Below are 20,677 nucleotides of genomic sequence, written 5' to 3' on the forward strand. Positions count from 1 at the left end.
TTTGTTTTAATTTAAACAGTGTGCTGGAGATCCTGCACATGAGGCACGTTGGTGAACAGAGGAGGCACTGTGGTCGTCTGCACAGTAGTTACAGCATACAGTACGAGTGCAGTTTGATATTTGGTCGAGGGAGAGGTTTGGTTTAGTTAGCAGCAGTCACACCTCTCAAGTGTTTTGTGATGGATTGTTTTACTTTATTATTATTATATGCAATGTTCTTCTTTTCTTGTCTAGTAATCTGGAGATATTTGTCATATTAGCACTCTGTTGTGAAAACAGCACTTGTTTTTGACATTTGAAACAGTCAGAAATGTTCATAATTTGTACAATTCCAAACTCCACCGACACTTTTTTTTTTTTTTCCAGGATATTGGAATTCCTGGGACGGTGCTACATTGAACATGCTGCTACCAAAAACGCAACACTTTTCTGATAGTAAGGGCTAATAAGGTTGGCTCGGTGGTTAGCACCGTTGCCTCATAGCTAGAAGATCCCCAGTTCAAGTCCCGGTCTGGACGCTCGGGATCTTTCTGTGTGGAGTTTGCATGTTCTCCCCGTGCAGTGCGGGTTCTCTCCGGGTTCTGCAGCTTCTTCCCACAGCCCAAAAACATGCTGAGGTTAATTGGTGATTCTAAACTGTCCGTAGGTGTGAATGTGATTGTGCCTGTTTGTCTCTCTGTGTAGCCCTAAGTCGACTGGTATAGGCTCCAGCGACCCCAGTGAGGATTAAGCGGTGTTTAAATAATGAACGCATGGATATATCTCTGATAGTGACCTCACTGTTTTATCTCAGCTGCCAATGTTTTGCTCCACATCAGTTTCAGGAAACAATAGCTGTATTTTTCTGTAAGAGAGTGCACTTCTGCACACATTTGGCTTATATGAAAAAAAAAGGCTAGCTGCTGCAACAAGTCTTCAAAAATCCCAACCTAAACAAAATAAAAGCATGTAAATAAAACTAACATTAAAACTACATATATAGCATTGATAAAAAGAGGAAACTAAACATAAATAAACAGCTCTTTAAACAAACTGGCCCAAGCTTAAGGGAGAAGGAATTTAAAGAATGAAAAGAAATAAAGAATGTGAGATCTAATTAATTGTGGCTGTGAGAGCATCAGACATCAGGCTGAAAACCGCTGAGCTGATCTCACTAGAATTACTACGTTCTGCACAGATCCATAATACTGAACCTCCGCTGCAGATTGACAGAAAATTCATACATTAATTAAATGGGAATGTAAACACATGCTGAAAAACAGACTCATAGATCATTTTGTAGCTTAAAGTTTGTGTTTGCTGCCTTTTTTTCTCTCTCGATATCATCACTAAACACCGCTGCAGTGAGGAGTTTGAAAAATCTTGAATCGCTGGTTTTAATTTAATGACGTACCGAGATCTTGTATTTTCATGAACAGTTTACACAGACTTGGAAATACAGACGAGCACATCTCCAAGAGCAAAAAGTGTTCTAAAATATTTTGCCCAGAGTGACATAAAACTGTCATTCTTTCATATGTTACATATAACACAGGAAAAAGTGTAACCAAAAACACATAAATACCTTTTATATTTTTAAAATGTTACGTACAGACTCAATATATTAATTATAACAATTTTGTAGTCTAATAATTATATCTAAAGGACTTTTTTTTAAAAATCACATCATTAAATAGAATAACAGGAAGCTGCTTGGTCCCCAACAAAGACAGAAACATTGGGAACATAATGCAGCTTTGGTGTTTGTTCTTTTTTAAATCACAGCAGATAAAACAGAGAGAGGTCAAAAAGGTAAATACATAAAAAACTGAGAGCCCTTTAATGTGGCACAATGTGCAGCCTAAGTAGCTGTAACGGACATCCAAATTGGTGCAACACTGTATCAGCCAGTGTTAAGGTGTAGTTTATTTTTGTGTGAATGATGACTGGAAACTGGTTGGCAACTATCACTGTTTCCTCTTTAACAGTGATGTAGTTTACTGAGTCACAGCCCAGGCAGCAGTTCAGTCATGTCTTCCTTTAGAGCCCAGATATTCGACCATTTTTGTCTTCAATATTATTCTTCCGCAACAGATTGTCATCTATCACTGATTTAAACAGACCTCTGTGGCTGTACACAAGGACACTTTTAAACACATTAGGCACCAAGAGGTGAGGACGAACACGTACTGGCCGAGCTTCTGTGGTCCCACGCTTCACTCAGGGCCTCCATCAGCGATCGCGTTCTCTCATCTGTCAACCAGCGCATCGGTGTCCATATCGTTCAGCAGGTAAATGTCTGTGTGGCGGGACAAGCCCAGCTGCATCTGAAAGAGAGACCACATGAAGGTCTTATTATTAGTGTTCACAGACTCATCACGCAAATCAGCTCAGCATGATTTCACCAGTTATGAGGAAAATGTTCCGATGATTTGGCCACGATTTGGATTCTGCACAAGTGGCGTGTGATTTTAGGATATTTTTACTGTCTAAACTATACAATTATGAAATACTCTGACTCTGCTTATTATGACCTGTGAAAGCTGTGTTACTGCAGCTGATTTTATACTTCTCTCAATATAACTTTATCCTCTTTCTATCGTAACACAACCCTGAAGATTTCACAAAACGTCAGGTATTGGCATTTCACTGCTTTTTAACTTGGATGATCATTTGAATAATATATTTAATGGATTTATCTAAAAGTAATATCAAAATCAATGCTGTGTTTTGATCAGCAATAAAGTTCAATCAGTTACCAATTTGAATTTGATTGTTTTATAATTATACATTAATTGAGGGTGCTCACCTTCAATCTCAACTTTCCTCATTTATTCCCAGAAAGTCCTGAAAAACAATCATTTCTACAGTCTAGCACCGAGAACTACTAGTCTTGTTCTTCGACATCTTCATCCAGAGAAGAAAGGATGAATCGAGTTCCATATTTTAACGCGAAACACATCTTATTTGGGTTACATTTTACTCACTGGTCAATTTAACAGTTTATACTAATGATGGTACATAGCAAGTGATAACAACTACTTGATTAGATTGTAAAGTAAGGCAAGTTAATCATACTTTATTACATACTTTGCAACAAAACTGCAATAATTTGCCTGTTTTAACTACGTTTGTATACTACTATATTTATCATTATATTTGTTTTTCTCCATTTAACATAGAAAACACATTGATGACAAGTCCTCCTGGAGACATTCAAACAGAAGACGCCAACAAATGTCCATATAGCCATTATTTGCGTTTATTTTGGACACACGTTGTGCTTCATCCAGTAGCAGAGAACAGACAGTTTTTCATTCGATCCCAGAGAGCAGAAATGAGTGTAGCGTACACATTACTACATCCACGTTTTCACTGTAACAGTTCAAGTGTGCATTTGCCATGTTTTGTTGTTTTTTTTTTCCACAAAAGTATTCATATGACATTGTACTAACTCAAAGTAGTCTGTAAAATATCAAGTTATGTTTCCATCACCTCCTTGTACACCCTGGAAAACTTTATAAACGCTTATGAGAACTCTAAACCAGAAACCTGCAGTTGTACCTGAAACCTTCACATTAAAGAGAATACTGTATATGAGAACAACTTAATACGAACCTGAGACCTTCATTGTACAAACGCTACAACGCACAGGTCATTTCCAGTGTTCCCATCGGTTGATATGTATGTCATATTGCTCAGTTAGTTGTGTTTTCTTCCTCTGTGCTCTGCCAGAGAACGTACAAGTGCAGCGTAGACTACAAGTAAAACTGATTTAGTATGTGAGCATCATCACCACCTGATGTGGACATGTTAGCAATGCTGCCTCACTGGGACAAAAGAACAGCTGTTTATTTGCACATCAAGCAGCAACTGCTTTTGCCTTCATGCAGGTGAGTTAGACAGATAAAAGTCTGTACATGGCAGACTTCAGTCACAGCTGTAAAATACGAGTGTGAGACAGGAACTGATGGCACTTAGCGCTGGCCGCTGATATTATAATTCAGCATAATTCTAAATAACATTGTCTGAATTCTCTTGTTGTTTTTTTCAGTATGGGAATTGTTTTATAAAAACAGGTTATGTAATCTTTATTTTGAAGCCCACTAGAAAAAAAACAATAAAAAATCCACAGTAAACGTTAACAGTACTTTTGTTGTTAACAGACAGAAATGAAATTTTTCCAAATGTAACTAACTAAAACTTAATAACGTTCAGAGGAGATAAAATACACAAGGTGAGAAAAATTCACATTTTCATTGCCAAACATTTGTTCTGCCATCATATGGCTACTGAGGAAACTATTTGCCTTCATAAAAACATTATGAGGTCTTAAATTAATCGGTGCAGAGTGCTGGACTCTGTAGTTAAATTATATGCATGTATATCTATAAATGAACCTAACCCTACTGCAGTCTATTCCCGGCTGTGGAGTTTTTTTAGACTTAAACCCACAAAATCATTTCTGAGGGTCAACGTCTGGAGGGAGTCAGATTCTCTACAATCCACAGAGGCAAACTTGTGATTATGGATTATATAAATAAACGTGACTTTCTTGTACATGTTTTGACTTCATTTACAACCATTATAAGTCCTTTTAATCAAACATAAAAACAGTTCCTTCGCTTTCGTTCAGAACCTTAAACCACATGTATTGTAATAGCACATATATAATTACAATACATTTCAAACAACCCAGCTGTTTTTTATCTCTCAACATATCCCACAGCTCTATAAAAGCAGATGTTGTAAGGAGGTCAAGACTGGTATCACATAGTTCAACAGACAAACAGAAAACCAGAAAAATATTTTTCCACAAAGCTCTTGCCCTTGTTAATTAAAAACTATTATTTTTCCTTTTACTGTTGCACCCACTTTAACCCAAGTCTCTGGCATCCTGATCACTGAGGCACTAAAAGAGGACGAAGCTGGAGTCACGTAAAGCTTCACTTGTTTGAATGGAGCAGTTTGGTTTAGTTCAACCAACACAGCTAGGGCTGGATATCATTTGGAGCTTTTTAAGCACATATAAAAGGACTTTTAAAAAGCCTTCCCACGTGTCATGTAACAATTATATTCTCTCTAAAAAGTATTTTTAAATGATAAGATGCAATAATCAAGTGAATCGAACTGCTGCAGAGAGGCTACACTGGGATGGATTGGTAGAGAACTCTGAGGTAGACTGAGTGGAAATCATAAAATGAAGAGTGCCTCTCTTTGCATTGGAGGAGGTGAGGAAAAGAAAACAGAGTCTGAGGTGGTAAAAATGAATGACGTCGCAAAGATCATCAAAAAAAAAACAAAAAAAAAAAACTGTGAATAATGGGAAAGAATGTAAGAAAAAATACTTTAGACTTTATACTCTGACTTATCAGAAAGAGTTACTCCTGTTACTGTAGTCCGTGATACATTTTTTTTAAAAAGTCTTGTTTGTAGTGATTATCTGAACATAAATAAAACCATATATACAGCCTATGAACACAGCTGTGTTTTACTGTGGCTGTATTTCATGTTTCCTCAGCGCTGCTCCACACATGCGGCAAAAGTGAAGCTTATTTTGTCCAACTAATGTCCTCATATGCATGTCTCATTTAAACATTTGCTTCCCTGGTACATTTTTTGATCAATATCCTCCTAACTTTGGGCACATAGTGTCTTATAGGTTGTTGGGTGTTGTACCGCATGAGAACTAAAGCATGTTAAAACTGTAGTTCAAGCTGCAGAGGAAACACAAACTGCCCTAGTCTTTCTGAAATCAAGCTTACATTATGGGAATGTGTGGGAACTTCTACCTCCAGACACAGATATTAATTATAAATATACTTGTAGCTACATATCGTATCAGCCCCTCGTGTCAAGATTGTCACCTTGTTAACTGAATAATGAGCTGGTGCCTTTGAGAACTGCTACAAATATTAGTATTTTTTTCAGTCATATATAGTGTTTTGTCAGAAATCAGCTCAAACATCAAATACTGGCATCTAATGTGCTGTGCTGGTGTCGTATTACTATGTCTGGGAACCTTAAAAAGCACCAAATTTTGATATCCAGCCCTCCCACAAAATAAACATGTGACATTAGCAGAAAATGTGCCTTTAAGATCCTACGTGATCTTGAAAAGTCCTGGTTGTGTAAAGGGCTCTCCCAAAGGAAAGAGACATGCTGGTGGTTACTGTCGTGTTCAGCTCTAGGAGTCGTACTCAGACTGCTCCTCTATGAACACAGCAGGTCGGTTGCTTACCCTGCTGCCACAGTCCACGCAGGAAATCCCCAACGCAATCAGACAGTGCCACACCTGCAACGACAACGACGGAAGAGCAAGAGGTCAACACACAACCAGCTTTGTGTGCACTTTTTCACTTGATCATTTTTTAAAGGCTTAAACTCCAGTGCAGTTCTGCACATTGATCCACTTTGCTTCAAATCAAACTATTGATAAAATAAATTAGGTTTAATAGATAGCTAGCACTAAAGTAGGTAGTGTGCTATATGTATTTACAGAGTCAAGTAAAAGAAATACATGGATAAAGTGAGAAAAAAAGCTATGATGACGCACTATATGAGAATCACAGGATTGAAAAGTGTCCAAAATGTCATACAACTAAAGCCAAAAAGTATCTGTTTGTTGAATATGACATTGCAGTATTGTAACTCACCAGGTAGCCGACAAAGCACAGATAGGCTACGGAGAGGAGAGCAGCGATAACGTAGAGAGCCACGTTGTTCAGCGCCGTCACGTAAACCACCACAAAGTACATGTTGATTGCACAAACCACCAGGATGACGATGCCTCCGGAAATCTTCCACACCCTGGAGAGAACAGACTCCTCTTTAGACCATTTAGAAACACTGTTTTTTTTCCTTCTTTAAAATTAGTCATTCCTGGAGATTTACCAGAAACTGACAGAAACTGTCCAGGACTGAAGTCTACTTGCATCCTGATGTCAGGGTTGAGTAAGTTCCTAGTTTAGGTAACTTCATTTTAGAACGTCTATATATGATTATAATACATATATTTTCTAACATACAGCATTAAACCAAACAATGTCTATATAAGACAGAAGTAAACAGATAACATGAGCAAATGAGCTGCATTTAATGAGTCACTGACTTCCACTACATAAAACTCTACATAAACTCTCCACCTGACAGCTGCACCTGAAGCCATCTCGCCTTTTGTTTCATCTCTTTAATTCTGTTGTTCAAACATATCCTGAAAATACAGGAAGGAGTCAGAATTCTGTCTCGCTTTGGTTTATACTTGGATAAGAACAAAAGACTGTTTGACAATGGACTTGGGTTTCCAATAATAAACCAACTGCTCCTTAGCTTCAGGCTTATCATTGCCCTAACCTTTGAGATTCTCTGCCATGGAAGGAGAAGCTGTGGCTTTCAGAACTGTGCAAGTAATTTTTAAAATAACTGTAAGTAAGGCATGAAAATCTCAGTGTTGGAAGCAATCATCCTGTCATTAAATATGATTAGTTGTTCGTACTTCAGAGGCCTGATGAACGGATGCATTAGACATTACAGTAAGAACTTATTATAAGATGCCTCACTTACAATCCATTGGCAAAGTCGTTCATTATGGATTTCAGACTGGTGAAAGTCAGAATTGGGATCAAAGCAAACGGAAGCTGTTGGATGAGAAGAGAAACTACAGTCAGTAACAATAAACTGTAAAAAAAAAAAAGAAAAAAAAAAAGGACATGAATCAAAGAAACTGAGCTACAGATTGTGTAAAGTTTTGAGTTCATCGTTGAGGGATTCTCAATTACTCTTCCTGACCTGCATGCTTTGAAGCACATTGAGGAAGTCGTTCATCCCTGTCAGATGCTGAACATCTTGAAAAATGGCTACCAGCAGCGTCGGCACGATGGCGATGGAGCGAGTCAGCAGCACCCGTGCAAAACGAGACCACCGTAGGTTCAGGAAACCCTTAGCAAACATGAAAGCAAAAACATGAATACACTACACGAGCTTATGATGATCTTTGTTTGTTTTTTTAAAACACAGAGTAAAACTACACCTACCCTCAGCACACTGCTTAATCAACATGCATTCTTACCTCCATCACAAACTGGCCAGAGTAAGTTCCTGTCATGGTGGAGCTCTGTCCAGCTGCCAGGATCCCTATGGCCCAGATGTAGAGAGCTGCAGGGCCAAAGTAACAGCCCAGAACCACTCCCTGAACACACATAACCACATACCAACACAAAGTTAATCATCCAATTATCCATCTACACATTCATTTGGTTATCTAAATGTAAAATCTAATGTTTAAATAATAAGCTGAATTTACAACTTGATGTCAATTTTGAATAGTCATATTTCATATACCAATACACCTTATCCTATATGATTTTTTTGTTTGAGTCTGCCGTTGCATTTCATACACCCTTCTACACCTCATCTCTTTGCCATCCCAGTCGAATAACAGCAAAAATCACAATAGAAATAGAAATATACTTCAAACTGAAGCTATTTAACAAGAATAATAAAATGCAATAGAATGGCTCCAAAACACAGCGTCACATCACCACTGATTATTTCTTAGTGCTGTATAACTGGTTGACATTGTCTGCACATTTACTGCCACAGCGCCTATGTCTTACGCCTGTAACGGTGACCATGGCCGATCTGTGTGATCAAACCTCATGTGCACAAACTGCTGATCAATAACTCTGTGACTCATCTTCATCACTTTATCACAAATAAAAGCATTTTAATTTTGCAAAAAAAAAAAACCAAAAACAGTGCACCTTTGACTGTTTTTGTCAGAGACTGCATTTAAATCTTTAGCATTAAGACCTTTTTTTTTTTTTTACCTATGCAAGAAGCCCTCCAAGATGGAATAAGTACACATGTTTGTGATGACTTAAAAGACACAGCAGCGCTTCTATACCATTGTCTTCTATATGTTTATCACGCTTTACCCATTCTGGTGACAGTGTGTGAATGCATGAGCAGAGGTTTAATCAACCAGTGGAAGTTGTTATTTATTTTTCTCTGCTGTAATTATATTTTTTTGCGATTTATGTTAGCAGCATGAGTCGAGAGTTTGCGTTGACCACACTTGCAACAAATTCAGTGTCTTGGTAACAATTCACCAATCAGGATTTACTGTTGTAGTGATGCAGACCACACATACCCCTTTGAAAATGTCCACCTCCAGTGTCTCGTTGTTGAGAGGGAAGAGATCTGTGTGCGGAAAGCCAGTCGCATTGCACTCTTCATTCTGCAGCAACACAATTAGCAACATTTCAATCGACACTATGTGCTATGATTATTAATCAAAAAGCGATTATTTAAATGTATTAGAAACAGAGCAACACAAGCTTCAGCAGTCTTCAGTATAGAGCGACAGATTTTTCCAACCGCATACTCACCACTTGCATATTGGTTTTATTGTAGAAGGCCTGAGCAAAGACTGCGACAACGAAGACGTTGATGAGGAAGGAGATAAACAGCGCGATAGTTGACTCGATAAAGAAGTACTTGTTGGCTTCCTTTACTTCCTTCTTATTTTTGCGATCAACGTCCCGGGACTGGTTAATGCGGGAATAAACAGAAAAATATGCAGCTATGATCAAACACCCCAACCAATGCATTTCATTTTTCATTTAAAAATTAGGAAAATCCAGTTGATTCCTTTCACCTTTTTCCTTTAGGCGTGAATATGCTACATATATATATATGTTTCTAACCTTGACCAGTGCTGAATGCAGGTAGATGTTGTGAGGCATGATGACAGCTCCTACAATTCCCACAGCCTGCTCCAGCTGCACGGGTCCACAGCCGGCACAGTAGGGAACAAACATGCCCTTCAGCAGCTCCGGTTGATCTGGCTTCACCAGCACGTACTAAAGGCAGATAACACAGAGTCAGACATGTGGAATAGCCATAAACTGCATGCAGTTTCTACAAACACTGGAATTATATATAAACAGTGAGGGAATGTTACCTCGTAACCAAAACTAACAGCCATGACAGTGATCAGAAAGCCAAAGAAAGCCTCAAGTTTCCTCAGGCCTACAGAGATATAAAAATACATGTAAACACTGGGATATATAGCTGATAATAGGTAGATGTTGTACATCTATAAAGGATAATCACGTACCATATTTATCTAAAAACAAGAACACAAATGTGTCTGTGATGGTGATGAGAACTCCTGCCCACAGTGGGATCCTTGAGAAGAGCAGAAATCGTTTTCAGTTTTTACAGAAAGAAACATCTTTGTGAATCTGTAAAACATGTTTGCAGTGATTTTTCTTAGATGAACAGTAAATCTGCTACCTGCCCACAGAGAGAAGGTTGAGAGCTATAGCACAGCCAATGACCTCCTGCATGTCTGAGCCAATGATTGCCAGTTCAACCATCAGCCAAAGGATGACCCGAGGAACCTAAAAAAAATAAATAAATAAAATTCAAAATTAAATCTCATCCATAGGTTACAGAATTTATTCAACAATATTCATGAGTATGAAATAAACTGAACAAAAAACTAGCAAACAGTGAGTGGCTTTACAAATGCAGCTTATTATTGAACAACAACAAAGAGCAAATTAACATGCATAATAAAAGTGCAAAATACTCACGGTGGGATACTGGCGGTTGCAGACTTCTGCCAGGTGCATCCCCGTGACAACGCCGAGGCGTGCAGCTAACCTCTGCAGCAGCAGGCCAATGATGGTGGCTCCGAGGAGCACCCATAGGAGCTGAGAAACAAAAACAAAATCAGCACTTGTTGCTAGGGCTGGGAATCCCAGAGAAACTTGCGATACTTTACTCACGATAACGATTCACAATTGCGATATTGAGCAATATATCTGTGCAACAGAAGAAGAAAATATATACCTAACTATCACAAATAGCAAGAGCTGTGTATGTAATAATTGCATGGTGGTGTCTCTGTATCACCACTATTATCTGTTTTAATAATGTATCAGTATAATTAATTAGCTGTCTGATTTGCTGTCCCCTGCTGCTTGTAATTTTCTCCTCCTTCACCACAGGTTTGTTAACTTTGGTTCACTTTACCCTGATTCATTTGGTAAGAACCACGAGTAGTAATGAAATAGTGACTGTGGTAAGTCAAACTTGTCGTGGGAATCCGTTTAGAGTGTCGGCATGTTTTTATAAACAAGGAAGTGATACTATATATTGCTGTATCGATGTTTTATGGGAGTTGTGTTTTGACAGATTTCCAAACAAAAAAAAATGTTCCCAAATTAATTCTTTCACATTTGAATCAATAAAACTAAAAAATGAAAATGGTATTTCTTTCAAGAATCACAATGAAAATAAATGTAGATAAAACTCACTGTAACCTGTTCCACCTATGATGAAGCAGATGCCTCTGACTAGAAAAATACAGTATATTGATGCAGCTCATTATGTGTCAGGGCAAAAAAAAAAAAGCGTCACCCAAGACGCATCAAGCTACAAAGGATAATAACTTAGAAGTAAGGCCAAAATATAACTATAAGGGGAAAAAAAAGAAAAACTATACAGTATGTTTTAACACCTGCAGCAACACATCTCAAATATGGAGTGAAAAATATAAAAGCTGAAATTAATAAAAGTCATGAGAATACTATAATATGTGTTTTCTTAAATGCACATCAATTACAGCTAAACCCCCTGTTGATGAATATGTTTTTATTCCTCACCTTAAAGCCAGCTTTAGCTCCAGACTGCAGGTCGGATTCAATGTTCCCTGGATCCAAATAAGCTATGCTCATCAAAAACCCTGGTCCAGTGAAGGCCCAGAGTTTACGGAAACTGAATACCTGAACAAGGGAGCCAGACAGTAGAATTTTATCTTTAATGCTTTATTTATAATATTTCGCAAATTCCGTTAGTGTGTTTCTGCCTAGATCATATATAAGAACCGGTAGTTGTGAGGTGGTACCTGGTTGACGCTCTCTGGAATGGGCACTTTCTCCTCAAAGTATGTGGAGAAGGGTTCGTCCTCCACCACAGGCGAGGCAGGAGGAGAGATGGCGCTGTACTGGTTTGTCTGGACTCCATTCTCTTGAGGGGAGTCCTCTGATTAACCACAGAAAGAAAAGCAGAGGGATTCCAGTTATCATTAGCCGAACCAAAATCTGTCTTTCCATTAAGTGTGGAAGCTGTTGTCAGAAATCTGGACAAGGCTATTTTGAAAGAACAGACTTCCTCCTGCAGCTCTCCCTCCTCTCTGTACTGAGTACATTCCACTATGGTGTCCACGTGACATAAACTTGGTCATCTCCGGTAGTTCACAAGAGTTTGCGTGGGCTCCTCTGCTGACATCAAACATGCAGCCCAGAATTTGTAACCCCATGTTGCCACAAGGACAACAGTGCGGATTGATAGAATATGTAGCTAAAATCTAACTGGAATGTAATCTTCTAAGAAAGTTGTATAATGACAAAAACTATAAATCCATGGTGTCTGCATCTGTCCATGTACTCGTCCAGAAGGAAATTTAACCAAAGCTTTGTACCATCCCTCCTGATCTGGGTGAAAAGACCCTGAAAACGAAGCCATGAGGAGGTGCAGAAGTCGACTTTCCTCTCAGACCACTTGAATTACAATATGCTAGAAGTTTATTATGAATTTGTGTCCAATGACACCATAAACTGCTGCTTGCTCCTGCCTTTCTGTCTACCAAACTCAGGCGCCACTAACCTCTTGAGACCAGGCTCTTGTTTGATATGCATTTTTCATTTCTCTGTGCTATTTGATCAGATCAAATAGCAAATAGAATATAATATATATAATAAAAATCTATTTTAAAAAAATATGTTCAAAGAAATATATTATAAATATAAAAATAGTAATAAGAAGAAGAAGAAGAAGAAGACGAAGAAGAAGAAGAAATTTAAAAATAAATATATAACTACTGTGGTAATACAACCCAAAATGTGTGGCCACGCATGTGGACTCCAGGTCTTAAGAGGTTAAAGAAAATCACTTTATTTTAAACTTGGAGCTTTCTTGAAGATCTTGCTTGAACCTGATTCTAAATGACCATCTGCTGTGCTACACGACTAACATTTCTGCAACAGCATTTGTGCCTCCTACGGCTTTTCCACAAACAAACATTTTCCTATTTGATTCTGAAAGTCAAAGTTGACATTGATGCCATTCACATAATGTTTACTGAAGTCAGGTGACACACTAACAGCTCGTGTTCAAACCCGGCAGAAGTGACTCAAAGATTTTCTTTATTTATAGAAATTTGGTATAAAATAATTAATTGACTGCAACCTAATATTACTCCACAACATCTTGCCAAAATGCATTTTTAAGAAATCATGTTTCAAAAACTAACTTATAATTCTAAGGTTTGAGCAGCAGCGTCAGGGTCGTATTCAAGTGATTTACTTTAAGACTCAAAATTATACGTTTCACTTGGTCAGCAGAAACCAGTAATTAGCCCCACATTGTTCACATTTTAAACCTAGCGATTCTACAAACATGTTTTATGAGAACGCAGTAAAGGAAAGGGCTTACATATGAGAAAAAACAACAACAGCAGACAATATATAAAAAGTACAAAAGAAATCTGACTTAAAAGCTTTTCAAGATCTATAATTACAGTTTAACATTTCTGACAAATCTATAATTATTTTGTAAGTAAGCCTGTAAATTCAGTGTACTACTCACTGAGTCTGGACCTGTCAGTCTTTCCTCCCTTCATCGCCAACTCACTGCCGGTCCTAAAGTCCACTGTTGCCTAAGAATGTCTCTGCTTTTTATATGACTCGGTCTTATCACTCTTTTTTTTTTTTTTTTCCTGACATTAGATGTCACAACAACAGTCTGACATTGTGTTTCTAAAAATGACCCGCAAAGACAGAGAAGTGAAGTCATGACAGAACAGGATGTCAATAAAACATAAAACCCGCCCCTTACTTACATGGAATCACGAGCACTAACACAGTTTTCCTCTGAAGTTATCAGAGGCAGTAGTCTTATTAAAGCAAACGTACTACAGGATCAGGAATGCAGAGGATTAATCTCACGTTTTGTACATGTATTGTATGATTTTTCAGAATGTCAATAATGGTGCTGTGGTTACATACACAAATAGAGTATAAGAAAAAGTAAGTGCCGTAAAATATCGTTTTACTGGGCTGCAGTTCAGTCCAGCAAATATGTCCGTGAGTGTTTGTCGGGATTGTTGCTCGCAGCTGAATCACAACAGTTGCAGTTGTAATGCAAATGGTTTACTTTTTCAATTTTTTCTAATAAGACATACAAAATAGAGTGATTTTGATCAAATGTCACAATTGTAAGCTTAGATTTTCTAAAGTTTTCCAAAGAAATGGTACGCCAAAGATGAGTAGTTCGACAGTCATGATATTTTTTTTTACAGTTTCTGCCTTTGATAAATGGTGCAATTTAACATGCCCTTTAAACCTGAACATGTGAATGTGCATTGCAGTCTAAGACAAACACCCTGAATGTTTAATGTTGGAGAACACGGTGGGTGAGGCTGAAATATGTGATGGTCATGTTTCTGTTATCTTAAGCAGCTACCTTCCAGGAGGTCTCCTTCTTGCTCGGCCTTCATCAGGGCAGGCTGAGGGATCCCTGGGAACTGGAGGGATGAATATCAGCCTCCCTGCAAAAAACAACAACTGTTACATTAATCGAATGAGAATCAAAGAACAGACTGTTGAAAGTTGCTTTTCTATCATTTGTGAGTAAAACAGTTACTATCGTGCTACTCAGGTGATGCTTCTCTCCCTAAAACTTACAATTATTAGATATTACATTATAAGAAAAATGTTCGAGCGAAACTAATTGCTTTCAGGTTTTCACACAGAAAGTACAAACAGCTTCAACGTGAGACATGACTGTGCAACTATTTGTTCTCCTTTTCCCCTTTAAGAAAAAACAAAAACAGAAAAATGTATGCGTCATTATATTGACTAAGCAAGTCAAAGGCCACAGTATCCATGAGAACCTTCAAAAGGAAACCTTGAGTTGACCACTGACGCCTGACTTTCACTTCCACCACATGCATCCTTCCTCTAATTGAAAGACGTCCACTCTCCACAAAGCGAGTACATCTTAACTTAAGACCCAAAAGATGAAATAAAATGCAAAACAACTGTGTCTTATTATGACACAGAAAACTCAGGTCTTCCAAAAGCACATGATTATGGAATCACATGAGGCAAAAGAGGAGCTGAGGCAGCGGACGGAGCAGCTTTTCCAACAGTCAAGGTTTCCAAAAGAGCGCAACTTCCCCAAACTGAACATTAGCCCAGATCATTCTGAAAGTGATCATTTTTTCTGCACTATGAACTAATTGACCACAGTTAGAACTTCAGCATAATATAATGGTTGCTAGGCAAAAAAGACATGATCTGACAATAAATGCACCGTGCCACAAGACATTACTTCTTTGGCCTTCTCTAATAAGGTCATTTGTTCTTCTCTCCTACAGGGCAAAGTGTTATTGGAAACTCTGCAGTTAAAACAATTTTTTCTCTCTGAAACTGAGCCTCTTGACTTTCATTGGCACTGCTAGCGGAGCAAATCTGCTTATGACTGTATTCCCAAGTAAAGGCAGCTTACTTACAGCAGATGAGGCATTTATACACCACTAAAAATTATTAATCTCCATCTCTTAAAACTGTTTATGCTCAGTAATGTAGGTTTAGAAAGAAACATTTTAGTTTTGAATGTTATTGTATGTTGACACAATTGGAGGCACCTTATTAAATTTGCCATTTTTTGTACCCTTGATTACTTAAAATTAAAGTAGAATATATTCAGAATAGGAAATAATTTTAAAAAGTCACTCAGAGAGCACTCACAGTAGATTGAAAGCAAGTGTGCAGTCTTGTGAAATTGCCCTGGAGCTGGATCTGGCAACAGGGTTGACTGATTACTGGGCCACAGGACGCTTCACTTCTCTGACCTATTTGTCATGTGTTGTCATGTGGCCACAGTCAGCAGTTACTACACAAACCAGAAAGACAAAGAAAATAGGGTTTCAACTGGCATAAATTATACTTTTGCGTGACTATCATTGACATTTGGTTCATGTAGTGAGAACATGGCTCAGTTTCTGCACTACCCCAACAACCTTTACCAACTCTTCGAAATCTACGTTCACCAACCACTCAGCAAGCTCACCACCACAAACCTAACGGTTGTCTGACTCGACTTAAACTTGCCCTTTGAGTACCAAATATTTGTTCTGTTTCAATATAAAGATGTATTTCATCTCGTCTGATCTGTTTGCCAAACACACCAGCGCTACTGACAAAGACATTAACAGAGATTTTTTGGCATCTGACTGAAGCTGTAGCAGTGTGAAATTTATATTTTCTTTTTCATATATACCTACACCAATCAGTCAAGGTTGTCCTGCTTTGATCAACCTGTGTGTCTACAGTTTCATGAATCTGTCACTTTTGCTTTGTCTTTAACTGCAAGTGTCTCAAAGTGTTCACAAGATGGCCATTAAGTGAACTGCAAATTACGTGTGACAGTGGACTTTTGGAAACAGTTAAAACCTGGCTTTATTTGGTCTACTATTTTTCTTATCTGTGTTACGTCTGACACTCTGGTATGTGTTGTACTCGTCTTGGTGTGACCTGGATTACGTTCTTTGGTGGTGTAACTCCTCTAATGTGTCGACACTAATCTTGTCAAACACTATGGACAACCACAAGTATGTGGTGCTCAAAGAAATTCCGGCTGACAAAGCTTCCTGGTAGCTAAGACCGAAATCAAAGTGAGCTCACATGATACTCTACAGTCTACACACTATAATAGCACCAGCACGGCATTCATAGAGATAAATCGAGCTCTGTCATTAACTATATGATTAATTTTGACTTTATCAAATGTCAAGTTGAATTTTCTAACGTAGTTCTAAATGAACAACTGGTAGGCCTAGCACAAAACAACATCACCCAGTCACCCATTTCTTAAACTTTCTGGGCCTGAACAAACATTAATATAACCTAATCTGCACAAAACAGCTTTCACTATCTCTGCAACTATGACAACTCCCAAACTGACGAATGATCTCTAATGTTCCACCCCTCCAATTGTGGTCCCTGCAGACTTTACACGCAACACAAAAAAAAATCTAAACAAATAATCTCTAATATTTTCAAATAAAAACTCACCTTGAACACTAAGACATCAAACCATCCACATTCAACACAGCTCTGTTCACCTCTATGGACAATCAGCTGCCATGAAGATTAAAAGATGAGCAGTCTCTGATATTAACCAGGAAATACAACATTCAAGAGCTCGGCTCTTACAAAAAGCAGGTCAAATAAGACCATGTGCATACCTCTCACATAACAAAAAAACAAGACTTTTTCATGTTAAAAGTGGAGACAGATTTCTACTGAGTAATATCAAGTAATAAAAAATATAGAATGTCAAATAAGTGTTTGCATAAACTTTGTCTGACAAAATTGAGCTTTTTGGCCATCAGACCACACACTATGTTTGGAGGATACCAAACACTGCACATTATCACAAACACAGCATCCCCATCATGAAGCATGGTAGTGGCAGCATCATAATGTGGAGAAGCAGCAGGCCCTGGAAGGCTTGTCGAGGTAGAATGTAAAATGAATGCAGCAACTGCGACTTGGGAGAAGATTTGTTTTCCAGCAAGACAATGCCCCGGCGCATACAGATAAAGCTACACAGACATGGTTTAAAAGCAACAATGTGAATATTCTGGAGTGGCTGGGTCAGACACCAGATCTTAATCCAATTGAGAATTTGTGGCTAGACTTCAAAAAAGGTTGCTCATTATTGATCCCTGTGCAACCTGACAAATTCTAAGCAGTTTTACACAGAAGAACAAGGCAAAACTGCAGTGTCCAGATGTGCAAGGCAAATTGAGACCTATCCACACAGGCTCAATGCCACAATTGTGGTCAAATATGCATCTACTGGGGCGCCGCTATAGCTCACCTGGTTGAGCTGGCGTCCCATGTACAGGGCTACAGTCCCGATGTGGAGGTCATGAGTTTGAATCCCACTCATGGCCCTTTCCCACACATCCTCGTCCCATTCATCTCCCCCACTTTCCTGTCTCTCTCTCACTGCTCTATCTAATAAAGGCACAAAGGCCAAAAAAATAAATTTAAAAAAATGCATCTACTAAATGCTGACTTGAGGGGCATAAATACTTATGCAGTCATTTACTTTACGTTTCATTATATTAATCACCTGACATTACTTTATGAAAACATCCATTTTCACATTGAAATGAGAAAGTCTCTTATTTTTGTAAATTCTTGTTAAAAAAGCCAAATTAAATTGATAACGGTTCAATGTTGAAAAGCAATAAAAGGTGAGAATTTCCAGCAGGAATGAAAACTTTTTTTAGCAGCTGTGTGTGTCAGTAGAATAATTATCACAGCAGTTCCTTTTTTTACAACAACCTACACACTCATCTGTCACAAGAGACGGCCATTAGGAAGGTAGCACTTCACATAAGGGCAGATTATAGGCATTTGGGACGTGACTCAAAATGATCTTTCATGATTACACATTTAGTCAGGCTACATTAAGGGCCACAAAAAATAACTGCTGTGAACAATTACATTCATTTTCTCTTTCATGAATCCATGCCTTTCCACAGGGGTTGAATAGATTTCACCAGCTAACACCTTATATTCCACTGACACACAGAAACAGGAAATTTGGTTAATTGGAGTTATGGTCAGGATGTATCTTACTCATGGGGGTTCCCAGCACAATACCACATAGCTTAAAAGTGCAGGAAGTGAGGAAAGCTCTGAACTTCAGCAGCAGCTCTAAAAAGAACATGTTGTCCTGAATACTACAAGAACAACTGATCCCCAGCATTACTGGAGTTTTGACCCCCTTGAGGTTGCCTTTCTTTTTCAAAGCACTTTGCAAGTAGATGCTGTTACGCCCTCATTCTACTATTCAAGATATACTCAGAAAAGAGCATTACTATAGTAAATGGTCTTATAATGATTTTGTTACTGTCACATGTAAGCCAGCATAATTACTCAAGTGTAACAGGTGATGTTTTTGATTCTGTTATACTCAGGTATATATGGTTTGAACACCTGTCCAATTGGCGCACATGTAAAAAGAGCATTGATGTAATAATCATTACTACTGAGCCAGCTTCAGTAAGCGTCACCTGATGGTTTCATCAGTTCAGGAGGCTGCTCTGACTCTGATGTTTGACACTCTGACTTTATTGACTTACAAAAATATCTGTAAGTAGATCGTGTTATTGCCTGGACGTTGCACTTTAGTGAAACACACCGGTGAACTCAGAAAGCAGTTTGACAACAACCAAGCCTTGAGTTAGTCTTTCGGTGTCAGCGCACTTTACAGCTAAAGAAAAAGAGAGAAGTTAACCCGAGCTGGAACTTGAAAATAACGTTTGACCTCTTGTCCCAATGAGGTCTTTAGCAGCTACATGGTGATGTTGCTGTACAAGCTAGCTAATTTAACCGCTATTTAACCCTTCAGGTTTGTACACCAGAGCAACCTCTATGACCACCTTCATAAACCCTTCCGACAGACCCGACACTACAAACCTCCATATGCTAACACCGTCAATGTAGTCCTCCTGTGCTATCAAAGCTAACAATTTTCCATGATGCATTAGCTGTCTGGTTGAATATGCTAACGCTACTGACAAAGTATGAACACGATCTTACCTGTGTGTACTTTATAGGACGGTAAAATAAAAGGCTGTGGTATGATGACTAAGTTTCCTTCTAAACCGGCACCATGTGTTTAAATTTGAAGCTAAGCTAGGCACGTTATCAAGCTAAATCTGGCAAAGTCGTATCGTTCCATGTCAACTGTAGGTTCAAGGTACACTGCGCATGTGCAGTAGTACCGCACTGTTCTGATTGGCTTGAGGAATAAAGACCAGCATTAGCCCTGAGCGCAGTCTGGCAGGCGATGAAACTGTAAAAGTACAAAACAACCCTCAGCAAAAGTATCAAAAGTATTCACAGCAGGAAGAAAAGGAAATGAAGAAGGAGTTGAATAAAGCAGTGTAAAAGAACAATATTTCCCTCTGAACTGTAGTGCTGTAGCATAAAATCAAAGCACTTATCGGTATAGAGACCTAAGTATTTCAAATTTGTGCACAGGCACAGCTGTGTAATAAAGAAATAAATAAAAAATTAAAATGTACTGAAGTATAATGAATATGATTTATATATGCATTGCCTGATTTATTTATTTCAGGATTAATTAATAGCGATATTTATTTATTCCATATGAAAATTTATTTATTTATTGATTTGAACATTGTTCCCTATTGAGAATTTTGAAATGACAAATTCCCCTTTAAATTTTCATGTTAATATGGTCATACAAAACCTATACTAGTGTGTAAAAAAATTTCAACAGTAAAGTTCTATTCTATTCTAAAAATGAAAATGCAAACGCAAAATGCACTTTCGTTTTTACTCAATATCTTTCCGTTCATACTTTCTATTCAAGCAACACACGTGTGGTAAATGACAACGCTATAGTGGAGCTACCGTTTAATTTTCAGATTTAAACGATCATTTAAATAGAATCTGAGATAGGCTTCTTTACATAGCAAATCCAATGGATTTTTTATTTTATTTATTTATTTATATTTTTAAATAAATCCCAACTAATTTACATTTCAGTTTTATTCTATGGAATATTTAGTTTT

General features: G+C 38.0%; 1 protein-coding gene across 2 annotated transcripts; it reads right to left on the reverse strand.

The window, feature by feature from the left end:
* Nucleotides 1-613: 613 nt before the first annotated feature.
* Nucleotides 614-19,818, reverse strand: LOC103359365 (natural resistance-associated macrophage protein 2-like). 2 transcript variants are annotated; one of them, XM_008284685.1, is made up of 17 exons: nucleotides 19,677-19,818; nucleotides 14,515-14,599; nucleotides 11,897-12,033; nucleotides 11,655-11,774; nucleotides 10,581-10,700; nucleotides 10,279-10,385; nucleotides 10,100-10,170; nucleotides 9,944-10,011; nucleotides 9,687-9,842; nucleotides 9,369-9,527; nucleotides 9,131-9,217; nucleotides 8,048-8,167; nucleotides 7,768-7,917; nucleotides 7,543-7,616; nucleotides 6,636-6,789; nucleotides 6,221-6,274; nucleotides 614-2,306 (listed from the first exon to the last, which is right to left on the reverse strand). In XM_008284685.1, exons 2-17 carry the CDS (start codon nucleotides 14,546-14,548, stop codon nucleotides 2,229-2,231), a joined length of 1,689 nt encoding a protein of 562 aa, XP_008282907.1. In that variant the 5' UTR covers nucleotides 14,549-14,599; nucleotides 19,677-19,818; the 3' UTR covers nucleotides 614-2,228. The 2 variants fall into 2 exon arrangements, with proteins under 2 accessions (XP_008282907.1, XP_008282908.1); XM_008284686.1 differs by lacking the exon at nucleotides 614-2,306 and having other exon boundaries at nucleotides 3,220-6,274.
* Between the last annotated feature and the right edge of the window lie 859 nt (nucleotides 19,819-20,677).

This window comes from Stegastes partitus, unplaced genomic scaffold, assembly GCF_000690725.1.
Source record: "Stegastes partitus isolate 25-593 unplaced genomic scaffold, Stegastes_partitus-1.0.2 Scaffold368, whole genome shotgun sequence".
In the NCBI taxonomy this organism is placed as follows: domain Eukaryota; kingdom Metazoa; phylum Chordata; class Actinopteri; family Pomacentridae; genus Stegastes; species Stegastes partitus.

Excerpts from the sequence above, each read along its gene's own strand:
- LOC103359365 (XM_008284685.1), bottom strand. The coding sequence starts at position 14,548 with ATGAAGGCCGAGCAAGAAGGAGACCTCCTGGAAG. Across the intron at positions 12,034-14,514 it reads AGAAGGAGACCTCCTGGAAG|AGGACTCCCCTCAAGAGAAT; the intron begins GTAGCTGCTTAA and ends GTGGTTAATCAG. Across the intron at positions 9,218-9,368 it reads ATAAAACCAATATGCAAGTG|AATGAAGAGTGCAATGCGAC; the intron begins GTGAGTATGCGG and ends GTGTTGCTGCAG.